Source organism: Monodelphis domestica, chromosome 6 (genome assembly GCF_027887165.1).
Source record: "Monodelphis domestica isolate mMonDom1 chromosome 6, mMonDom1.pri, whole genome shotgun sequence".
NCBI lineage: Eukaryota > Metazoa > Chordata > Mammalia > Didelphimorphia > Didelphidae > Monodelphis > Monodelphis domestica.
The window spans coordinates 141338387-141362555 of NC_077232.1; the positions used below are offsets into that span (position 1 = coordinate 141338387).

At 40.7% G+C, this 24169-nt stretch overlaps 1 protein-coding gene and 1 long non-coding RNA gene across 3 annotated transcripts in view; both read left to right on the top strand.

Annotated features, from left to right (window-relative positions):
• LOC103101966 (uncharacterized) overlaps window positions 1-5688 on the top strand; it is a 30493-nt gene extending 24805 nt beyond the window's left edge. Inside the window, exon 3 of the long non-coding RNA XR_008912873.1 lies at window positions 5568-5688. This is a non-coding gene — a long non-coding RNA (uncharacterized LOC103101966). The remainder of the gene's footprint in view (window positions 1-5567) is intronic.
• Window positions 5689-15205: 9517 nt separating this feature from the next.
• The window catches only part of KIT (KIT proto-oncogene, receptor tyrosine kinase), a 95864-nt gene continuing 86900 nt past the window's right edge, over window positions 15206-24169 (top strand). The window contains exon 1 of one of the 2 annotated variants that reach the window (XM_056802625.1): window positions 15206-15889. In XM_056802625.1, coding sequence (XP_056658603.1) covers window positions 15826-15889 — 64 coding nt within the window. In that variant the 5' untranslated portion in view covers window positions 15206-15825. The remainder of the gene's footprint in view (window positions 15890-24169) is intronic. The other variant, XM_007496449.3, reaches the window with a different exon arrangement.

Here is a 24169-nt window from a genome sequence, read left to right on the forward strand (position 1 = left end):
AGGCGTGGGTTTGAATCCCAGCCTAACTATGTGAACATGGGCAAGTCATTTTATTGAGTCTGTAAGACCTTTAAAATGGAATAACAAACTCAAAACAAAACAAAATAGAATAATAATATTGAAATTACCTCTCATATTTTTTGTAAAGAAAATGGTTAAATAAATTTTAAACTGCTATATAAATGGAGGTGATTATTTCTTTCCATCTTCAGTTTCTTTCGTTGAAAATGGGATTAATTATACTTAATATACTATATATATATCACAAGGTTTTTACTATGACCAAAGGAGATAATGCCCCTAAGAGGCTTTTGACCCTAAACTCTTCTGTAAATTTAGCCACTTCCCCAGGCAGAAGAAGTTGACATTGATCACTCCTTCTCATTTCTCCTCTTCTGCCCTTGGGTCTTTTCCATCCATTGAATGGCTTTCAGACACAGGAAATGCCACCTCCCACTTCAAAGTCAATTTTAGCTTTTAAAACCAAGTTCTTGTGATTGATTTAAGGGGGGGGAAAGAAGAAAATGCTATTACTAGCAAAACGTCCTTTTTGTAAAGAGCCAAATATGTAAACTCTAAGGTCTAAAAGCATTTTGAATCCAAAGTTGACTTGGAGTTGTTTCTTTCCTAAAAAATGTTTAGAAAAACAAATGAATCCACTGGACTTCTTGCAGTCCCATCCTCCCAGGCATATTATTCAGCCCCTTTGACTCTTGGTTCAGATGAATGGGTAATTGAGAAAGATTTTCTGAGTATGAAAAAAGGGGAAGATTTGGAGCTGGAGGGACCTGGGTTCAAACACCAGCTCCTGCTGCTTACTGTTTGACCCTGGAAAGCTCAGTTACCTTCTCTGGACCTCAGTTTCCCTCATCTGTAATGTGAAAGTAAAGAGACCTACTGACATCATCCGCACTGATGTGAGGGAAGAAGTACTTGAAGTGTCTGAGGTCAGATTTGAACCTAGATCCTCTTCTCATAGGCATTTGGAAAAAGTTTTTTCAATGTAAGTTATGTGTGTTCCATTCATACAATTTAGAGAAGCTTTTTTTTTTTTGACTCAGACTCCTTGAGTAGAAACCACTGATACAGAGCAGCAATTTATCTATAATTTATAGTCTTAAAGGATTGCTTAGACCCCTAAGAAGTTAAAAGACTTGCCCAGAGTCATCTGGAGGCAGGTCTTATTGATCCAAGGTCAGACTTTTTCCTTATGTTTCATGCTGGTGTTAATTAGCAAAATGCATCCAAATCTCAACTATTTAAGAATTTGCAATCCTTTCTGTGGATTTTCTGCCTCCCTTGTTTCCCCTCCAACCCTTTCCTTCTGGTCATCAGTCCAGTTACAGCCGAAAGGAAATACAACTCTAACCTTGATGTGTCAATCAATTTTGCTTCTTGTAGAGAATTTCATTGGGAAGGAGCCTAACAGAAATAATGCAAATAAAAAAATTTTAGAGTGATCCATATTATCCCTCATCTAGCTGTATCCAATATTACTTGGAATGCAAACAATAAACTGTCATCTAAATGTGATTAAAAAACTTCAAAATAGCAAATAAAAATCTGGTTATTAGAAAGAAGTGATAAGCCACTATGAAAGAAAAAAGATAACAATATTAGCTTTTTGGCTATAAGTCCTATTGTGGTTCTTATACATGGATCCTGTTCTATTTTTATGGAAACTAAGTGGTTTTCAATAGCATGAACATATAACAGGTCTTCAGGGACTTTGGGAATGTAAAGGGAAATCCTTGCATATAAAATATACTCTCTCTTGTCAAATTTCTTTTTGCTGTTCGAATCCTTTTTTGGGAAACCCTTACCTTCTCTCCTGGAATCAATACTAAGTATTGGTTCCAAGGCAGAAGAATGGTAAGGACTAGTCAATGGAGGTTAAGTGACTTGCCTGGGTCATACAGTTAGCTAAATCACATTTGAACCCAAGACCTCCCATCTTCAGGTCTCGCTCTCTATCCACTGAGCTACCTAACTGCCTTTTTTTATTCTTCTAATCTTATCAGATTGTTCCAGTGGGAGATTACCTTAAAAGTTAGGATTTTATAAAAATAAGGAGAAGAAAAGATGATTGGACACACTGGGTGCTACTCTGTATATTTTACAAAATTTGGGGCAAATTCTATTCTTAGATGCTCTTGTAAAAAACATCCACCTGGGGGAAGGTACTTGGCTCAGTGAATTAAGAGCCAGAGGGAGGGACAGAAAGTACTGGGTTCAAATTTGACCTCAGACTAGGCAAACCACTTGACTGCTTTTGCTTATTTAGCCCTTACTGTTTTCTGCCTAGGAACCAATACACAGTATTGATGCTAAGATGGAAGGAAATAATTAATTTTTTAAAATTAATTTATTTAGTCAATTTAGAACATTATTCCTCAGTTACAAGAATCATATTCTTTCCCTCCCTCCCCTCCCCCGACCCTTCCCTCAGCAGACACACAATTTCATTGGGTATTACTTGTGTCCTTCATCAGAACCTATTTCCATGTTGTTGATGTTTGTACAAAGATGATCATTTAGTCTACATCCTCAATCATATCCCCTCCACCCATGTAATCAAGCAGTTGTTTTTCTTCGGTGTTTTTATTTCCACAGTTTTTATTCTGGATGTGGATATCATAGATCCTTGCAGATTGTTCAGGGACACTGCATGGCCACTAATGGAGAAGTTCATTACATTCAATTGCACCACAGTGTATCAGTCTCTGTGTATAATGATTTCCTGGTTCTGCTCCTCTCACTCTGCATCACTTCCTGGAAGTTGTTCCAGACTCCATGGAATTCCTCCACTTTATTATTCCTTTGAGCACAATAGTATTCCATCACCAACATATACCACAATTTGTTCAGCCATTCCCCAATTGAAGGGCATCCCCTCATTTTCCAATTTTTTGCCACCACAAGAATGTGGCTATAAATATTCTTTTACATGTATTTTTCCCTATTATCTCTTTGAGGTACAAACCCAGCAGTGCTATGGCTGGATCAAAGGGCAGACAGTCTTTCATCACCCTTTGGGCATAGTTCCAAATTGCCCTCCAGAATGGCTGGATCAATTCACAATTCCACCAGCAATGAATCAATGTCCCTACTTTGCCACATCCCCTCCAGCATTCATTACTTTCTATAGCTGTCATGTTAGCCAATCTGCTATGTGTGAGGTCAGAGTTGTTTTGATTTGCATCTCTCTGATTATAAGAGATTCAGAACACTTTTTCATGTGCTTATTAATAGTTTTGATTTCTTTAACTGAAAATTGCCTATTCATGTCCCTTGCCCATTTATCAATTGGAGAATGGCTTGATTTTTTTGTACAATTGATTTAGTTCTTTGTAAATTTGAATAATTAGACCTTTGTCAGATGTTTTTGTAATGAAGATTGTTTCCCAATTTGTTGCTTCCCTTCTGATTTTGGTTGCATTAGTTTTGTTGTACAAAAATTTTTTAATTTGATGTAATCAAAATTATTGATTTTACATTTTGTGATTTTTTTCTAGCTCTTGCTTGGTTTTAAAGTCTTTCCTTTCCCAAAGATCTGACATGTATACTATTCTGTTCACCTAATTTACTTATAGTTTCCTTCTTTATGTTCAAGTCATTCACCCATTCTGAGTTTATCTTGGTGTAGGGTGTGAGGTGTTGATCCAAACCTAATCTCTCCCACACTGTCTTCCAATTTTCCCAGCAGTTTGTGGGTTTTTGTCCCAAAAGCTGGGATCTTTGGGCTTGTCATAGACTGTCTTGCTGAGATCATTTACCCCAAGTCTATTCCACTGATTCTTTTCTGTCTCTTAGCCAGTACCAAATTGTTTTGATGACCGCTGCTTTATAATATAGATTGAGATCTGGGCCTTCAAGGCTTCCTTCCTTTGAATTTTTTTTTTCATGATATCCCTGGATATCCTTGATCTTTTGTTCTTCCAAATGAACTTTGTTATGTTTTTTTTCTAATTCACTAAAAAGGGTTTTTGGTAGTTCAATGGGTATGGCACTAAATAAGTAAATTACCTTGAGTAGGTTTTTCATTTTTATTATGTTAGTTCATCCTACCCATGAGCAATCGATGTTGTTCCAATTGTTTAGATCTAGTTTTAATTGTATGGAGAATGTTTTGTAGTTGTGTTCATATAGTTGGAAAGAATTAATTTTTTTAAATCCAGCTGAATTGTTTTCTCCCCCCTTTTTTTCTTTCTTATTCCCATAATGCTTTAAGATAGTTATATCATTTAATAAATCTCAAAAACATTGTCAGCAAAGTAACAGAGAGAGGTGAGTAAACTTGCAGAGAAAGGTCATGCATTGGGCTAATAGCAGAGGTGAAATTATAGCCCCTAGTCTCCAAGTTTCCAGTGTGACTCAGTGGTAGAAATTGTTCACTCTGGGGATTCTGATAGGATGCCAGCTAATTATTTAATGGGTCACAAAGATAGCACTTAAGGCAAAGGTAGTATGCAAGACTGAGCAAAGCCCACAAATCATCTAAAAATCTAATTTTAACTCAATTTCAACTTCTCTCATCACCAAACTTTTTTTTTTAATCAGCTTCTAGCAAGAGAAACTTTTGATTAATTGGAGTATTTTCCCTTGACCTTTATGTCAACACTACAGTACAGTGGTTAGTGATTCAACAGAAGAGGGAATAAGACTTGGATAATCCATAAAATGTATAATCAGGTACTAAATATTTGAGTTGACTGAATTGCTAAATCCAAAACTTAAAAAACAAACAAACAACAAAACAAGCAATTAGAAAAAAGGTGAACAAAACATTTTGGTACACCTTGATCTATTCTACATTTTGAATACTGGGCTGATAAATGAGCATTGAAAACATGCTCTACATTTTAAAATGTGTTTTCCAGGAGAAAAGTGATTGAATTCACAATTGAATAATTTATAGACTATTGAATGAGTCCTAGAATGTCACTTCTTTGTATTTCCTCACTGGGACCTCCTTCCTTCTCCCAGCTTCCACTTCCTCCCACACTGAGACTTAGTAACATCTTAAATATTTTGTAATATTAGTTATTATTGAATAGAATGTGGAGAAGAAACAGCCTTTGGATTTTAAGACTTTGTGCAAAGAATTAAAAATTGGGGGGATGTCCATTAATTGGGGAATGACCCAACAAGTTATGGCATATGGCAGTGATGGAATACTATTGTGCTATAAGAAATGACCAGCAGGATGATGTCAGGAAAATCTGGAAAGACTTACGAACTGAAGCAAAGTGAAGTGAGCAGAACCAGAAGAACATTGTATAACAGTGCTAGCAATATTTATTGATTAACAACTGGGAATGACCTAGTTTTTCTCAGTGATGCATTGATCCAAGACAATCCCAGAGATTCTTGATGAAAAATGCTATCTGCCCTTTGAGAAAAAACTAAGAGGAGGCTGAATGCAGACTGAAACATACAATATTTCATTTTCTCTCTTCTTCTTTTCTTTTTTTCATTTGAGATATCTTCCACAAAATGACTAATGTGGAAAAATGTTTTTCATGATTGCACATATAAAACCTATATCATATTGTCTACCCTTTCAGGGAGCAAGAAGAGCAGGGAAGGAGGAAGGAGGAGAGAGAGTCAGAAGAAGGAAGAGGATGTGGAATTCAAAATTTTTTTTTAAGTTGCAAAAATTGTTTTTACATATAATAGGGAAAAATAAAATATTATTTAAAAAATACTTTGCTTGTGTCCTACAATCTCTTTATATTTCTCCTTGCCCATTTTTAGTTGTTATTGTTTAGTCATGTCCAACACTCCATGACCCCATTATTTGGGGTTTTCTTGTCAAAAATACAGGAATAGTTTACCATTTCCTACTCCAGTTCATTTTCCAGATGAGGATCTGAGGCCAACTGAGGGTTAAATGATTTGCCCAGGACACACAGCTGGTAATGATCTAAGGTTGGCTTTGTAGTACCTTGCTTTCTAGTACTATTTCTGGTATTTTGATTTAAAATAAAAAGAAATAAGCAATTTATGAAAGAGTTCTCTTCCCTTGTCCTCCATGGGTAGTATCCTCAAAATTAAACATGTGATTTAAAAAAAAGTCAATTTTGATGGATACCTGTCTATAATGTTTGTAACATTTGTACCTGTGGGCTTGTTCCAAAAACAGTTGAGGATGAAAAATGACATTTGAATTAACAATGAATTTGGACTCTTAGGTCAGGCCTAGAATAATCAAAATATATTTTTACTGCAAAAGCCACCCCAAAAAACTTAAAACATTTTAAAATTATTTACTTATTTAAATTAATTTAGAATATTTTTCCATGGTTACATGATTCATGTTCTTTCCTTCACCTTCTCCCCCTTCCCAGAGCCAACAAGCAATTCCACAGAATTTTAAAAAACATACAAACTTTTAAATTTATAAGCTGATATTACAAAACTTAATCAGGAAGAGATGTCAGATTATTTTTGTACAGGTCTCTCTTTTCCTCCCCTTCTAAATGATCAGTTAATTGTATTTTTTAAAAGTGCTTGAATTTTTATATTTGTATGACAAGGCAATAGTCCATATTTATTATTGTAGCACATTACTATGTGCTAAATGCTGAGGTTTCAAAAAAAAAATCAGCCCTCTTGGTCCTCTAGGAGCCCACGATCCACTGGAGTTGCAATCTAAAGATGAGTGTGTAAATACTTGGTTAATCTCAGTTAGGGAAACCCAAGTCACTTCTTTGACAGATGATGTCTGTGTGATTCTTGGAAGGTCACTTAGCCAGCCAGTGCTCCAGGCAGCTCTCTGACTAAAAATTCAATGGTCAAGGGCTGGCAGGAGGAAATTCCTTCTACTTAGGAAAACTTCAATTCATTCTTTCCTCTTTCCCTCACCAACCGATGCCCAACATAGTAAGCCAAGCAGTCCTCCATCCTATAAGGGACCATAATTCTGTCTAGATGCTGATGGGCATCCTGGCTTCTCCTTCATTAGTTTAGAAGATCTTCAAGAATTGCTATGGCCAAAAAAAAGGGGGGGGGCAGCCCCTCGAAACCAACCTGGCAATGGGTCACTCTAAACTTAGCTGACCCTCCAGACCTCAGGGGACAGCTCTGACCAGGCTCACACACACAAAGCCTTTCCAGCTTGGCAGAGGGATGGTCCAGAAGCCAACACTGGGAGGATGGCAGACTCTTTATTCACGTTTGCTGAATGGAATCAAATCTGAAAATGGCAGAGCTTGGGAAAAGAAAATGGGAACCCCAATACTCTTGTAAAAAGGGGGGTCAGTCTGTTTGGGGACAGCCCGATTCTGCTTTAGAGGGCCAAAGTCAGACAGAATGAACAAAGCTTTCCAGATCTCGACCTCCCTCCCCAACCACTTAAACGGTGTTTAGAATACTGCATGGAGTCATTTACCTTTGGGTTGCCCTCTCCAGGCTCCAGGCTGTCTGGGGAAGAAGACCATTGGCTCCTGGTCAGTGAGGCTGAGGCCAGGGACCCAGTCTTGGATTTTTTGATAACAATAAATGTTTTCTGAATCTTTCCTGTCTGCTGTCCTGTCCTATTCTGGTTCAAAGGGGAATCCCTAGCATTTATAGAGTGCTTTAAGATTTGGGCTGTGTCTTTTGCTTCATTTGAGATTATCCCCATTTTACAGATGAGAAAAAGGGAGAATCAGAGAAATGACGGGACTTATCCAGGATCACACAGCTAGTAAGGGTCTGAGTCTGGATCTGAATCTGGATCTCTCTGCTGTGCTAAAATGGGAGCTACCTATGTTAACATGTTTTGAGTGATAATACAAGTCTAACCAGGAAGGGATAAGGAAAAGGGGAAGGAGACAATATGAATCATGTAACTACAGGAAAAAAAATATTAAAATGGAAACCATCTTGTTCCAGGATGCTGTGACCTTAGGGCAGTTCTCTAGGCAGGGGTAGCCAGGTTTGGATGGAATTCTCGGCAAGGAAGCAGAAAAGTTGCTCTGTGAGTCATGGGAGAGCTTCCATCTTGCTGTATTCTGTAAACAGGAGATGCTTATGAAGATTGGGTGTAAGATTAAAAATTAATCTCCAAATACTTCAAGTATTATATTTTTATAAGAATTTATTAATAACGGGGGCAGCTGGGTAGCTCAATGGATTGAGAGCCAGTCCTAGAGAGGTCCTAGGTTCAAATCTGGCCTCAGACACTTCCCAGCTGTGTGACCCTGGGCAAGTCACTTGACCCCCATTGCCTAGCCCTTACCACTCTTCTGCCTTGGAGCCAATACACAGTATTGATTCCAAGATGGAAGGTAAAGGTTTAAAAAAAAAAAGAATTAATAATAACTTGAAGAAAAAGGAAAATGATAGCCTTAGCAAAGAAAGAGTTGCCCTGACAGCCAAAAACAGGAAGAGAGCCAGGAGGAGAGTGCTGGAAGAAGAATGGGCAAGAGGGCGGAGTTACAAAACTTAGAATTTATCTATACATGTAAGGACATAAGAATGCCAGTGTGGGGACAAAGGGAAAAGGATTCTGGGTGATGAAGTCCAAGGGTTCAAGATTTTTAATTACACATGGGAAATGATACATATAATTTGGGTAGTTCCTGAACCTTCACTTTCAGCTCACTCTCCTGGTTGCTCCACTGCCACATTCCCTTCACCTGCCCTACCCCACCTCCATTCCTTCCACCCCTCTTCCTGCTCTCCTTTCTGTCTCACCTTTCTTTATTAGTTTTAGAATTAAAATAATTATTCTTATTAACTGTGTGACCCTGGGCAAGTCACTTAACCTATGTTCATCTCAACTTCCTCAATTGTAAAATGGCGATAATAATAAATATAATACAAATAATAATTAATAAATACAATAATAAATAGCACCTGCCTCTCAGAGTTGTTATAAGAATCAAATAAGATAATATTTATAAAGCCTTTAGCATAGTTAATAAATGTCCAGGGTCACACAGCTAATAAATGTCTTGGCTCAAATTTGAACTCAGATTTTGAATTTGGAATGTATAAATGGAGATTTCAAACCTTTAACTTCATTCCCCAGAAGTCCTGAGTATTTCCTAAAATTCCCTATAATCTCTCCTGTGTCTCCAGCTTGGCGAGATCACATTATTGGTATTTAACTGGCGGTAACACCTCCCCGACTCTCTTTTTTTGGCATGATGTAGAATCAGCAGTGATGGTGGTAAGTGGGGATTATAAATTTGGCTGATCAGCTACAGGCACGTGGTTTTTATTTTGTATCCTCTTTATTCCTTGATTTCTCGTGATTAACAAACCTCATAAAATAAAATGTTTTTATTATTAAGATATAATCTAAAATTTTTACAGGACTGAATTTGAACTTCCTGACTCCAAGCCCAGAGCTCTGTCCACTGTCCCACCTGGCTGCCTTTCTTAGGAGTGGTAGGATGCCATCTAACCCTGTCTTGTCCTACTCCAAACAGGAACCGCTAGCATTTGTTCTACTACCGTCCTTACAAGGCTGTTGTAAAGAGCCAGAAAAGATAATAGATGTAAAGGCTCTCCAAACCTGAACACACTTTATAAATGACAGTTATTACTGCTTCCCTCCTTGCCCCCACACAGACTTTTGTCCCTCCACCTCACTCTTGCTTCTAATCACTCAGAGGACTCCCTCCTTGCTTTTGCTGACACCTATTTCCATCCATGCTCCATTGGGATGGTCTTCAAGAACCCAAGGTCACCCCCGAACCCCTAGGAAGCTTCTGAATAGGACTGTAGTTGAGGTTTTAAATATGTGCTAGATTCTTTTTTAACCCTTACCTTCTGTCTTAGAATCAATACTATGTATTGGTTCCAAGGCAGAAGAGTAGTAAGGGCTAGGCAATGGGGGTCAAGTGACTTGCCCAGGGTCATACAACTAGGAGGTGTCTGGGGCCAGATTTGAACTCTGGACCTCTACTCTCTAGCCCTGGCTCTCTATCCATTGAGCCACCTAATTGCTCCTAGATTTATCTTTTTTTTTTTTGGGGGGGGGGTTTCCTTCCCTTCTGTCTTAGAATCAATATTGTGTATTGGTTCTAAAACAGAAGAGTGGCAAGGGCTAGGCAACTGGAGTTAAGTGACTTGCCCAGGGTCAGCTAGGAAATGTCTGAGGGCAGATTTGAACTCTGGACCTGTACTCTCTAGCCCTGGCTTTCTAGCCACCTAGCTTTCCTTTTGCTAGATTTGTTAACAAGTGGCAATGCTTTAAATTAGTGGATCTTAATCTGAGATTCACAGATCTTTAACATTTTGAGGATAGATTTTTAGGGGGTCTATATACCTGGATGGGGGAAAAATCTTTTATTTTTTAACCAAAATGTATTATTTCTTCAGTTATTTTAAAACATTCTTCTAAAGAGTCCATAGGTGTCAGCAGACTTCCAGATGAGCAGGAGGATCCGTCACACACAGAGTTCAAGAACCTTAGATGATCCCCTTATTCCAAAGCTGGGTTACTGAAGGCTATTCCAGTGGACCACAGGATGGGCAGGTCAGGCAAGTCAGACTGGTCAGACTGGCTTCAAGTCTGGGCCTCATCATGGCTGACCCTCAGACCAGAGGTCAGTGTTGACAGTCATGTCACCAAAAATCTGGCCACTAGGGATGGGGTTCCTTTGGCCACAGAAGTAGTGCATGAAGATAACTCACTACTAAAACATGGAAGGGGTTGTAGTCCGCCAGTGGAAGGGGAAATGCTGTATTTGGAGTCAGATGTCCTGGATTTGGATCCTTACTTGGCCATTTGGTCCTTGTGTAACTGGACAAAACCTCTGTGCGCTTTGTTTTTTCTCTGTGAAATGGGGGTGGTGGTGGTGGAGGAGGTTGGACTGGGGAACCACTCCAGTTTCATTGAACTCTGTATCGATGCATCTCTGATCATGGCGCCTTGAAGCCAAGAAGTTATTCTTTAAGGCAAATAGTCCTTAATGTAATAAATACCTTGCCCATTGTGGGTGAAAGTCCCTTAGGCTCTCCCACTAAACTGAAGGTGCTTTCCTGGATGACCTCTGAAATCCCTTTTAGGATTCTCTCCGATTCTATCATCTGTGAATCTGTATTTGTTGATGCAACAGCCAGTAGCTCACTAAGTTGACTTCATCAGATGAATTAGACTACAAAGAACCCCTCGATTCATTTGGCTCTGATGAAAATGTACTGAAATGTGATTTCTAAAAATGTGATTTACCACTGGGTAAAGCAAAGAGCCGAAGTTATCTCAAGACTCTTTTGGATCTAAATCTATGATCCTGTTATCTGTGACCAGAATGACTTAGGCTGGAGTGAGGAGAGAGAAGGTAGAATAAAAGTATGACTGGGTAGGAGTGAGGCTGCTGACAGATCGCTCGCCCATGTCAGCTTCATTACTACATAGTCGCAATGTGCCTCTCACCTTAGGTGATCCAGATTTTGTGGTTATTCAGCCACGGCCAATTCTTCGTGACCCCATTTGGGATCTTCTTGGCAAAGATACTGTGGAATGATTTGCTATTTTCTTCTCCGGCTCATTTTACAGACGAGGAAACTTAAAGGCAACAGAGTTAAGTGGCTTGCCCAGGGTCACTCTACTAAGTGTCTGAGGCCAGATTTGAACTCAGAAAAATGAGATTTCCTGACTCCAGGATTGGTACTCTGTCCATTGCATCACCTAGCTGTCCCAGTTATCCAGATTAGATAACCTCCTATATAATTTGAATTTATTTGTCTATTTTTAATTTATTTATTTTTTACCAATTACATGAAATAACAAATTCCCTTATAAGCTTTCTATAGTTATATGATCCAAATTTGAATTCATTTGTAATAGATTAATTCTCTGTGATCCCTCAGGTGATCAGAAGCAAGTAATTTCTTTTAAGCCTCCATTTTCTCCTTCCTAATTTTACTTTACATCATAGTGTTGTCATGAAACTCAAATGAGATAATGGAGGTTTTTGTTTATTTCTTTTTGCTAGTTTGCTAAGGTGCCATATATATGAATATCAGTTTAATTTTTTACTTTTGTGGCTATAGGAGTGGTCAGATACAAATGGCTGCATTATAAAATTATTCAAATCAAATTCAAATGATAAAATTATTCAAATCATTTTTATGATCATTCTATACACAAATAACTCCAGGTTGTTCACTTTTCTGTAGTTTCCCCAGCATTTTAAATTTTGTAAGTCTTATACATATTTGTTTCTCAAGGCATTCTAGCTAATTTCTTGGTGCAAGTGTGTAGAGGCGGCTATAATCTGTTGTGATCATGCCTCAGAAACCCTAACCCAGCTAAGCAGATAAAAAGGACAAATTAAAAGTGAGTCAGACAGGCAGCAGTTCAGCCTTACATAATGCCCACTTTCAGGATATTTTTCTGCTAGAAGGGTCCTGCCAGGAATTTGATTTCAGTCTCTTCTGCTTACTCACTTTCCCTCCAGTATCAGCTGATGGAGAAAGAAAATTGCAACTTATTTCTTCTCAGGCATAATATTGATATTTTAACTTGTATCATTCTTTCTTCTCCCACTCCACCCTGAACCTAAACTTGGAAAATAAATAAAAAATAAATCAAGGTCCCAGAAATTCATGATTGCTTCCAGTCTATCTTAAGGAAGAAAAAAAAAGGTTCAAAACAGAAAAGTTATTTCATTTTTGCTCCTTCTTCAAATGTGGATCCTAGGTATGTCTGCTCATTTACACTTAGGACCTGGGTTAAACTCCTAGCCCTGCTTGGCACATAGTAAAATCTTAATTAATATTGTTGACTGCCTTTGCAACCTTAATCTTTATGGGCAGCAGTTTCTTCATCTAAAAGAAGGGAGGTGGACCAGATCTTTAAAGGATCTTTAAAGACCCTTCCAGCTCTAATCCTGTGATCCTCTAGGAGAAAGCAATTTATTTAATAAGGACCACCCCAAGATAAACTCAGAATGGGTGAATGACCTGAATATAAAGAAGGAAACTAAGCAAATTAGATGAACACAGAATAGTATACTTGTCAGATCTTTGGGAAAGGAAAGACTTTAAAACCAAGCAAGAGCTAGGAAAAAAATCACAAAATGTAAAATCAATAATTTTGATGACATCAAATTAAAAAGTTTTTTTGTACAAACCAAACTAATGCATCCAAAATTAGAAGGGAAGCAACAAATTGGGAAACAATCTTCATAACAAAAACCTCTGACAAAGGTCTAATTACTCAAATTTTTAAAGTGCTAAACCAATTGTACAAAAAATCAAGCCATTCTCCAATTGATAAATGGGCAAGGGACATGAATAGGCAATTTTCAGTTAAAGAAATCAAAACTATTAATAAGCACATGAAAAAGTGTTCTGAATCTCTTATAATCAGAGGGATACAAATCAAAACAACTCTGAGGTATCACCTCACACCTAGCAGATTGGCTAACACCACAGCAAGGGAAAGTAATGAGTGCTGGAGGGGATGTGGCAAAGTTGAGACATTAATTCATTGCTGGTGGAGCTGTGAATTGATCCAACCATTCTGGAGGGCAATTTGGAACTATGCCCAAAGGGCTATAAAAGAATGTCTGCCCTTTGATCCAGCTATAGCACTGCTGGGTTTGTACCCCAAAAAGATCATAAGGAAAAAGACCTGTACAAGAATATTCATAGCTGTGCTCTTTGTGGTGGCCAAAAATTGGAAAATGAGGGGATGCCCTTCAATTGGGGAATGGCTGAACAAATTGTGGTATATGTTGGTGATGGAATACTATTGTGCTCAAAGGAATAATAAAGTGGAGGAATTCCATGGAGTCTGGAACAACCTCCAGGAAGTGATGCAGAGCGAGAGGAGCAGAACCAGGAAAACATTATACACAGAGACTGAAACACTGGTACAATTGAGTGTAATGGACTCCTCCATTGGTGGCAATGCAGGGATCCTGAACAACTTGGAGGAATCTACAAGAAAGACCACTATCCTCATCCAGAGGAAACACTGTGGGAGCAGAAACAGAAGAAAAACAACTGTTTGACTACAGGGATAGAAGGGATATGTTTGAGGATGTAGACTAAATGATCATCCTAGTGCAAGAATCAACATCATGGAAATAGGTTCTGATCAAGGACACATGTAATATCCAATGGAATTGCGTGTTGGCTGCGGGAAGGGTGGGCAGAGGGGAGGGAGGGAAATAATGTGATTACTGTAACCAAGGAATAATGTTCTAAATTGACTAAATAAACTAATTCAAATGGGAAAAAATAAATAAAATAAGGACCATTCTGGTCGAGTAAAAAGACCCCAACAGAAAATGCATGATTTTGGAATCTGGGTGATAAATAGGTAGCCATACATTATACACAGGGATTTCCTTTTTCTTCTGTGCCTGCTAAACTACCAAATATAGGTATGCATATATTTGAATACTAACCCGAGCTCTAAACCTTAACCCAACCCTGACTCTATCTCTGGCATATGGGGGGACCTTTGTAGGAAATTTGTGGGAAGACAAGAATTGAGTGGGAGTGAAGCAGCTGAGATTTGCACCTCCCTAGTGAGAGATCACCAAATCGTTTGAGAATCAGGGTATGCCAACACCTTTCTGGGATGCTCACTCCTACTCACTTGATTGTGGACATAGGACGGGGAAGGTATTGGGGGGGGGTATAGTTTTTACGTAAAACTGTTCGGCCCAGAGCTAGGTAGGTAGTTGCCGGAAGCCCTTCGGTTGCTGGGGGAGGGGGTCACTAGCCCCTTCTGCCTTATGACTATGCTCTTCTACAGTTTCATTCTGGTGGAAGAAAATGCTGAAAAGACCCAAGAAATGGGCACGTGGGCTTGGTGCTCTCTGTGCATTAATATGGTTCAGGGATCAGTGTTAAGAGGTTAAGAAAGAAGAAGGAAAGAGGGGCTTCAGCGTAGCGTGGAGCGGGGACATTTAAAAACATCCACGCTGGCAAAAAAAAAAAATAAATCACTTCTCCCATTACTGTTGGGGAAACGTCGTTCTCTGGATGGAGTGCAGGAGCTTCTTGGGCTATAGAGTTAAGCCCACGAGTTTAGAAGCAAACATTTTCCCTCCAACAATCGCGTTGGCTAAAATTAACGTGAGGGTTTTTTTTTTTTTTAATTTTAAATTGAGCGCCCTGCACTCTAAAACACTGTGCTTGGCTCTGGAAGCGTAGATAAGGCTTGTTGCCCTTCTCCCACCGTGACGGAACTGCCAGAGAACTGAGGACCCGGTTTCGGATCCTGCTTAAGGACTGAGCCCAGAACGGGTCCCTATTCACAGCCTCCCGGACCGCTCGCCCCAGCCCGGGAGGCTAGCAGCCTTTATTGTCTGAGGGAGCACCTGCCAGGTGGAGGCACCCGCCCAGCCAAAGCGGCCGCGGCGACTGCTATTTAGCAGGTGGTGCTGGGCAGGGCGACTGGCTTCACAAAGCGCTGGAGCAGCGCAGTATTAGTCCGGTAAACACCTCCGGCGTCCCGACTACATCCCAGGGGAGGAAAGGTGAAGTCTGCCCACGGGGCACGGGCTGGCAGGGAGAGGAGGCGGTGGCGGACTTGTGACCTCCTCCAGGATCGGGAGGGTGCCCATCTAGGGACAGAGAACGGAGTGGGAGGGTTCGCAGAGGTTAAAGCTAGAAGGGAGCCTGAGGAAGAGAGAGCGAGACCGCGAGTGGAAAAGGGAGAGGGAGGGAGGGAAGGAGGGGAGCCGAGGAGGGGCGTGGCCGGCGTGGCAAGGGGAGGGCGCTGGGAGGAGGGGCTGCTCTCCTTTGCTAGCCTCGCTTCTCACGGCTCCCAGCTCTGGGGGCTTTGGCTTCTTTGCCGCGCTGGGTGTATTTCGATTAGAGGAGGAACGCGGAGCTGAGCTCCAACCCCGGAGCGGCTACAGGATGACCGTGGCTCGTGGCGCCGGGGATCTTCTCTGTCTTCTGATCCTGCTAAGCTTCCAGACAGGTAGGTTAACTGCTACCTACCCACCCTCTTGCCCCTCTTCTTTTTCCTGAGAATGCTAGCAACCTTGCAGAACCTTTGCTCCGGGGGAGGCGCCTGAAGGTCTTTCTAGTCTCGTGCGCCCCCGGTCCGGTGGGTTTTGGAGGAGGAAGGCACACACGGGACTTATGCTTGATTTTCTCTAGCCTTTCACTTGCGCTTAGGAGAGGAGTGCGTACCTGTTCCCTAGTGCAGAAACAAAGCGTTCTGGCCGGGTGGAGCTGGGAGAAAGCAGCTGGGAGTGAGTGGAGAGGAGAGGGGCCTTAGGGGCTAGGTTAGGGGGTATGGGTGCGATTGTGCTTTGGAGTTCTTTTGTGTGGAGCTTGTGGGTGCGGAGGACCTGGGTAAGGGTAGTGAAGCCGGAGCTCTCCACGTTGGAAGGCATTCGGCCGCTTCCTTTTGTTGAAAGTTGTCTGCGGCTGGAGCGCCCGCGGATGAGCAGGTTCAGGGCTCCTAGAAGAGGGAAAGTTTGCCATCCTTGCTTTTCCCTCCTCTACAGCCACCTCCAGCTGCAGTGCAAAGCCTGAGGCACCCTTTGTGCTCGGGGGAGCGCGGGTGTGGATAGATGAGAAACAGAGCTAGACCCCTTTGGTCCCTGCAGTCAAACCCCCCACCCCCCATCCCCAGGTGGACGACGGACAGTTGGGCTCGTTCCTCTCCTCTTGTCTTTGGAAATGACCAGCACGTTCATTTTATGTTTTGCATTGGGAACGCGCAGAGTGCTGGTCAGGAGCTAAACATCCTGCGGCTAGAGGTGTCCATAAGGACAGCCCTACGGTTGCTGTTCCCTTCCAAAGGTTGCAGACTTAAAAAAAAAACCTTGACTGACCTCTTGCCCCTTGACGGGGGTGACTGCGAGGCTCTTTCATCTCGCCCGCCTCTCCTCGCTTCCAGGCGCGGTGGGAGGGGGCGCCCGGGTCTTGCGCTTTGCCTCCCGCGCGGGAGGAGGAAGGGGCTGCGCGATTTAACCGGTGTGTTTCTAACTTAAAGCGGCGCGCGCTCCCAGTGGAAGAATGAGGGACCAGCGCTGGATTTCGGTGGGGACCTGCAGTCTTTGCCTCCTCGGTTCTCTTCATGCTTTGGGAATTTAGGAATTCCTCCAAAGAGAACTGTAGAGAGAAACCGACGCGTCGCTTCTTGAGCAAGTGGGGATAGTGGGAGAAGGAGCAAAAAGCAAATATATATGGCTAAAGCTGGTTCTGTGAAAGTTGAGTTTTAACCCCCCCCTCCCCCCATGAACGGGCAGTTTTTTGGAACTTGGAGCAATCGTTGATCCATTGATGTTGTACATATTTCTTGAGCGTCAGCTAATTTTAACACCTCCCCGTCCCATTTAATGGCTATCTGCAGTATATATTGACCTTTGCACACCAGTCCTTTAAGAATGTCTTTTTTAAAAAAATCGATACCGTTTTTAAAAACATCGTTGTGACTCCCTCTCCCATCATCTAGTCTTCCCACATAACAAAAGAAGGTAACAAACAATATATTTTTCCCTTCCTGACAATAATAAACAAGACATTCGTCACCTGTATTTATTCCACCCCACCTCTATGGAGAGGCAGGAGGTTTTGCTTTCTTTACCTTTCTGCAACCCTGAAAAATAGGGGAGGGGGGAGCAAAACGTGTGCTTTTTTAGTGTGTGAGGGTGAATGGAAAGCTTTGCTGGCCCCTCCGATCCGGCTGAGGTCAGGAAAGGGAATTTAGCAATTCACTCTTGTGGGAATGAATGGAAACACTAGAGGCACTAGGGTCGGAGTTTCCCTGGACGGTGTAAAAGCGAAGTATCCCAGCTCACATGTTTTGTTTTTCGGCATTGTAAAGCTTTTCCTGTGGGGGAGGAGAGGCCTTGCTTTGGACTTCTGTCCTCATCTGGACTCGGATGGTTCCCTGACTCTTTCAGAGCGTCTTAGCATTAAGAGTTCAGTCGGCGGTGGCCCTTGAGAGAGGATAGTTTTACTGACAGCCAGCCAGAACGGTGTCTATTTTGGGTCCTCTGTTCAGTCAATTTCCCTTCCTAGTTAATACCCCGCCTATTCCAATATATTTTTTGCATAGGGGATTTCCCCCCCCACTCTCTTCAGTACCAATGCGTGTTCTCTGATACACCTGACGTTGTATATACCCTGCCCCCCCCCTTTTTTTACCTGCTATCCCCAAACCTCCTACCTAATCCATTCCAACCCTTCTGCCTTGGGGGGCGGGTCTAGACCTGCTCTCCCAGCCCTTTCCCCCTAAGATTCTCTTGCCTCTCTCCCCCCGTCACTTTGTAAGAATCGAGAAGGGTTTGTGTTGTGGATGGGTGCAGCTTTCTCCCTGAATTAAAGTCAGAAGCAGGATGAAACTGCCAGGAGCGTGAATCATAGGTCCCCCTTCTTCCTGCTGCGGGTGTTGGGTTGTGCAAGAGCCATCCAGAGTAAGAGGACAGGGAGATATTCTGGGACTGCTGAGAACATTGGGATGGGCATGGAAAAGGAAGATGGTTCACTCTCTCCCTTCCCACCTATTTTCCTTAGTTTCTTACGCTTTGCAATAGAATGTAAGCTTCTGGAGGTCAAAGGCTTTTTTTCTTTTAATCCCCAGATCTTTGTGTTTCCTGCTCCTTCAAATGCTTGTTGGATTAATTTGGATAGTGGTTTATAATATTTATTGATTTGTTTATTAGCATCTTATTTTAAATATCATGAGGTCCACTTTTGTCTTAAAATTTTCATTTTATTTAATTGTATATTAGTTAAGTAATTCTCACCTAACAGCTAGGGACTTAATAGAAAATGTGAAGAGGATACATTTCTTAGGAGGTTTCCTTGACTTTTAAGCTACAAACACGTTTTTTAGCTAACTTTTGGAGTGTAGATAAAGTAGGTAATTTACATTGCAAAAAGAGCTTCTTGTTTCTGGAGAGGATCCCCTGAAGGCAGTCTCTTAAGGTTTTTTAGGGATTTATAAAGATGGGTGGGGAAAGGCTATTGTCCCCTAAATGAAGCTCAAGTACTCAGAAATGATAATAGAAGCCTCCTAGAGAATGATTCCTGTTTTGTATCCGTACTTTTTGAAAATTTAGGTTGAAAAAAAAAGCCACTTGGGAAGTCCTAGATTCAAGTTTTGCCTCCAATACTGTAGTTCTGTAAGACTTAAGTTTCAGAGAAACTGGCCTAGCAGTATTGGAAAAGAGATTATCCAGGAGCTCCCTATACCAAAGAGAAGTCCACAAGTCCAGTTTGAGGCAGCAAAGTGAGAATGTTGAACTTGGGATCCTTTGGACTTTAGTTCAGATCCTTACCAGCTGTGTAACTAGTCAAATCTGTCAGCCTCAGTTTCCCCATCTCAAAAGTAGGGATTATGACATGAGATAAACCTGTAAGTTGTTTTAAATACCAATAATAGTTATTCATGCTATCCCCTTCCATTTTAAAACTTTTTATTGGTTGTGCTTATCTGAGCTCTTCCATTCTTGTTATGCTTATATACATTTTTTAAGTAAAAGAAAAAAACCCAAGAACTAATAATAGTTGATGCTGCATCACAGGAGAGCTTCACTAGCTACCAGAAGGAAGGTTATTAGATAAGATAGATGGAAAAGGGTTAATGGATGACTGTGGGGGGGTGTCATCATTTGTAGCTTTCCTTCCCTGAAAACTAATTCTCCTGGGAGCTGCTATCATGGATTCTGGGCTTCCCGTCTAAATGTCCATATTCCTACAGATGTTGTTGTGAGGGATTTATTTTTTGTACCTTGCAGTTAAGAAATTTCTTTCAGGATTTTGACTCATTTCCTCAAGTCTCTTCCAGCTGATTAAAGGACACAAGGAAATGAGCTCTGATATCCTGAAAGGAATTCTCACCACTAGCTTCTTAGAACTTAAGTTTCAGTTGTGAAAAATACTACCAAGACAGTTGGCTTCTTTCTTTCTCCTTCTGAGAGGAGGCTAAGCATTCTTCAGCATTCTCCAAAATAATTTCAGTTTAGTTTTTAGGAATTAGTGGATTGAAAATTGGCAACCCTCCTTTTGTAGTTAGAATAACAGATTTATAGAGCTGTCAGAGTCCTCCAAGGCAAACCAATCTAACAACCCCAGTATCCAGAGAGGGAAATTGAGTCTGGGAACTAGTAAATGGGTGACTGACTTCTTGTATTTAGAATAATAGATTGATAGATCTGTCAGGGTCCTCCAAGGCCATCCAGTCCAATATAACCCCATTATCCAAGGGAGGAAACTGAGGCTGAAAAGTATTAGTATCTTTCCAAGGTCATACAGGCACAATGTGGCAAGCCAGGATTTTAATTAGGTCCTTCTGGTTCCAAATTGAGTTAGCACAGTTTTCACTGCTTTAAGATTTTTAACTACTGAAGAAAAATGAGATTTAAAGGAAGAGGGGCTATTTTATCACACAGATCCAGTTCAAATATGTTCTCAAATGATTTAAAAATACACCTTGGTTTAAATGATTTTAATGGCTAATACCAGAAATCTTGGCAGAGAAATGGGAGGGAAAAGCTGAAGAGGGTCTTGAAAGGTAAAGCAAACTTGATTGATAAGGTGAGCTGATTGTCTTCAAACTTTGTTGTGAGTTAACATCGCATTATATTTGAAAAGTACCAGATTTTGAACTGGAACGTTTTATAGATAAGCTGAGACCAAGGATCACATAGTGGAGAGTGGCAGAGCTTCTGCCTTGATTATAGTAAACCCTCTTTCTACTATCCAACTATTTGTAGTTTGTGCAGAAAAAGGAGAGGGTTTCAAGTCTCAAGAAGTTCCAGGTTCAAATCCTGGTGTAGTTTGGGTAAATCACTTAATCCCTCAGGGACTCAGTTTTCATATCTGTAAATTGAGGGAATTGGGCCAAATGACTCCAGATAACTTGTAGAAGACTATCCAGGCTACTTTGGTCAAATCACTTAATCTTTCTAGGGCTGTTTCTTGAACTGGAGAAGGTTGAACTAGATGACCTATAAGGTCCCTTCCAGCTCTAAGTCTCGGATAATGATCAGATTTCTTTTTCATAAAGAGTGGACACTCAAATGGCAACTGGGGTGGTACAGTGGATAGAGCTCCAGGCCTGAAGTCAGGATGATATGAGTTCAGATTTGGCCTCAGATACTTTATTTACCAGCTGTGTGATCCTGGGCAAATCACTTAACTCCTATTTGCCTCAGTTCCTCATCTGTGAAATGGAGATGCATTGGAGAAGTTAATGACAAACCACTTCAGTATCTTAGCCAAGAAAACCCCATGGAAAAGTCTGTGGAGTCATGAACACTCAAACAGGACAGAATAACAAGGCACTCAAAAACTATCTTTTAATTTTGTCCAAAATTTGTTGTATCTTCTAAAAGACCCAAAAGTTGAAAATCTTTGGATTAAGTGTCAAGATATATGGGACACAGATTTGCCATGATCAGATTTTGGTGAATAGAGTGAAGCTGTGTTATCTTTCTTTGTATCTCCCATAGTTTCTTAAAATTTATTAAAAATCCTTACTTTCTGTCTTGGAATTCATATGAAGCAAAAGAGCCATACGCTTGAGGCCAAGATGCTTTCTAAGCAGCTTCTATTTCTGGTGTTGAATCTGATGGAGCATCCCAGTGGCAGGCTGGACCAGAGCCACCATATTTCTACCTTTCCTTCCAGTCCTAACTTCCACCTCTCTAGTTGTTCAAACTCTCATCCCTTTTGCCTCCCAGTTGGGCTTCTTGATTCATCTCTTCCCCACTGAAATCTATCCTCTGTTTCTGGTGTTAAATCTGATGGAGCATCCCAATGACAGGCTGGATGGGAGCCGCCATATTTCTACCTTTCCTTCCAGTCCTAACTTCCACCTCTCTAGTTGTTCAAGCTCTTATCCCTTTTGCCTCCCAATTGGGCTTCTTGATTCATCTTTCCCCTCTGCAAACCATCCACCATATTGACACCAAAATGGCATTCCTACAGGTCTGTTTAATGGCACCCCGTTACTAAAGAAACTTTAATGGCTCCCTATCACCAAGCTCCCTTCTTGTTAGTGTTTTGTTACAACCTGGCTCCAACCTACCTTTCTTCAACCTTCTGATATACACTGGTCCCCTTCCCATGTGGCTTTCTCACTGCTTCCTACATGGGAGATTTCCATTTCTGTCTTGCCCAATCTTTTCTTCCATATCTGGAATATACTTTTAGAATCTCTAGTCTTAAAAGTTTCAGCTCAAAACGAACCTCCTCTTATTTGCCAGTCATGTCTCCTAATCATTCCAGGTTTCACAAACTGGAAATTAACTGATAGTAACTGCCAACTGTCAGTAACTGCCCTGCCTGCCAGCCTCTTGAGGGTTTTGAGAATTAAAGAGTAAAATGATAGACTTTGAGAATGGGTTTATCCCTTTCTCTCCCCCAAGTTTGCCAGCGCCTCCCTGACAAAATTACCTTGTACATAATTTGTTTCCATTTTGTATATCCTTGGACGGAACTCTTTTCTCCCCCGAGAGGACTGGACTACAAGGTTCTTGAAGGCAGGGGATATTTTCCTTTTGTCTTTGTTTCTCTAGAACCCAGCACTGTGGCCAGCAAGTAGAGGGATGCTAAATAAATTAATAAATAAATGTTAAATAATAAAATCAAATAAATGCTAAATAATAAAATAAATAAATATTGATTTATTGAAGTTGGTAAATTTTTTTATTTAGGTTTGAGTCTGTACCATATTAATGGCATAAAATATCTTAACAGGATCTGTCTTTAAAGGGGGAAAATTAGAAAAAGATCTGGGGTAAAGAATTGGTCACGTGTCAATGAGAGGCCAGTGTGATGAAGACCACAGAGCTGGAAGTCACAAGATAAGCAGGATGGGCCAGACAGGTTAATCTATAATCAATAATCAATAAACCAAGTACCTGGGCAAGGGAAACATCTGAAAGTTTCTGAGAAGCAGGAGAAGGACATGGTACTTATTGCATTTAGATTTCCCAGGCAAAGGTGTGAAGAAGGGCACAGGAGGGCATGGAGATAGTAGGGTTAGAAAGACCTGATTGTAGGAGCTGATTTCAATGAGCTCAAAGGATAGTAAGGACTGTCCAAAGTAGCCCAGAGAGGGAAAATGTTTCCTGGAATCTTCAGAACTTGGTAACTCCCAAGTTTTTTGAGTTTTTTGGTCAAGGAGAATTGTGTGAATGGGGAAGTTAGATGGCTCAGTGGATTTGGAATCTGGAAGACTCATCTTTTGGGAGTTCAAATCTGGCTTCAGACACTTTAGCAGCGGTGTCTTTGGGTGAGTCACTTTAACCCTGATTGCCTCAGTTTCCTCATTTGTAAAATGGTATGGAGAAGGAAAATGACAAACCACTCCAGCATCTTTGCCAAAAGTACTAGATCAGGGATCCTTAAGTAGAAGTCTTGTGGGTAGGTGGCAGGAAGAAAAATGGGGGATAAGGGAAAATCTCATCTTCATTTTCACTAACCTTTATCTGAAATTTAGAATCAGAAAAAGTTATTCTGAAAAGAGGCTGGCCAGAGTTCCAAAGGGGAGTGAGTGAAAAGGGGGTTCATGATTTTTTTAGAAAGTTAAGAATCTAGTACTATTGATCTTCTAAAGTTCTATGATTTTATGAATTGCCTGAAAGGCTGAAATGAAAATGTTGGGAATGAATTTGATGTTTCAGATATGTGAAACCTATAGAATAGAAGAACTTTGAAATGAGAAAGATGTAAATAACCTGAAAATTTTAAATTTCATTTAAATTATTTATTATTTATAATTATATATTATATAAATTTAAGTCTAAAATTTAGGAAAAAAGAAAAACTGGAAGTACAGGAAAATGGTGACATAAGGGTTAGAAGAACAAGCTACATTATAGGATCATCTCTTTAGTCCCTAATTGGCTCTGGAATCATTGGAGTGAGGGAACCAGGGAGAATGGATGAGATGATGACCCCTTCAAGTGATTCCCCAAATAATCTCCAAACTATTAGACAGTGACAGTAACCAGCTTTCTTTTCCCATTTATCTTGAGGATCATAAATGGTTTTATGGTGAAGTATTTCTCCTAAAATTTCTCCTAAGCCTCTCACTTTGGCAATAGAGGTAAAGAACACGGAGGGCAGGGTCTTAGGGTCTTGCAATCACAAGCCAGATTCATCTTGGAGCTGGAAGAGAATTTCTTCCTGTCCATTCCCTTCTACTTGGGGGAAAGGAATCAGTTGTTCTTATTTTATATTGAGAGCCTGGAAGCCCAGAAGTTAAAGGACTTGCCCAAAGTTATAAAGT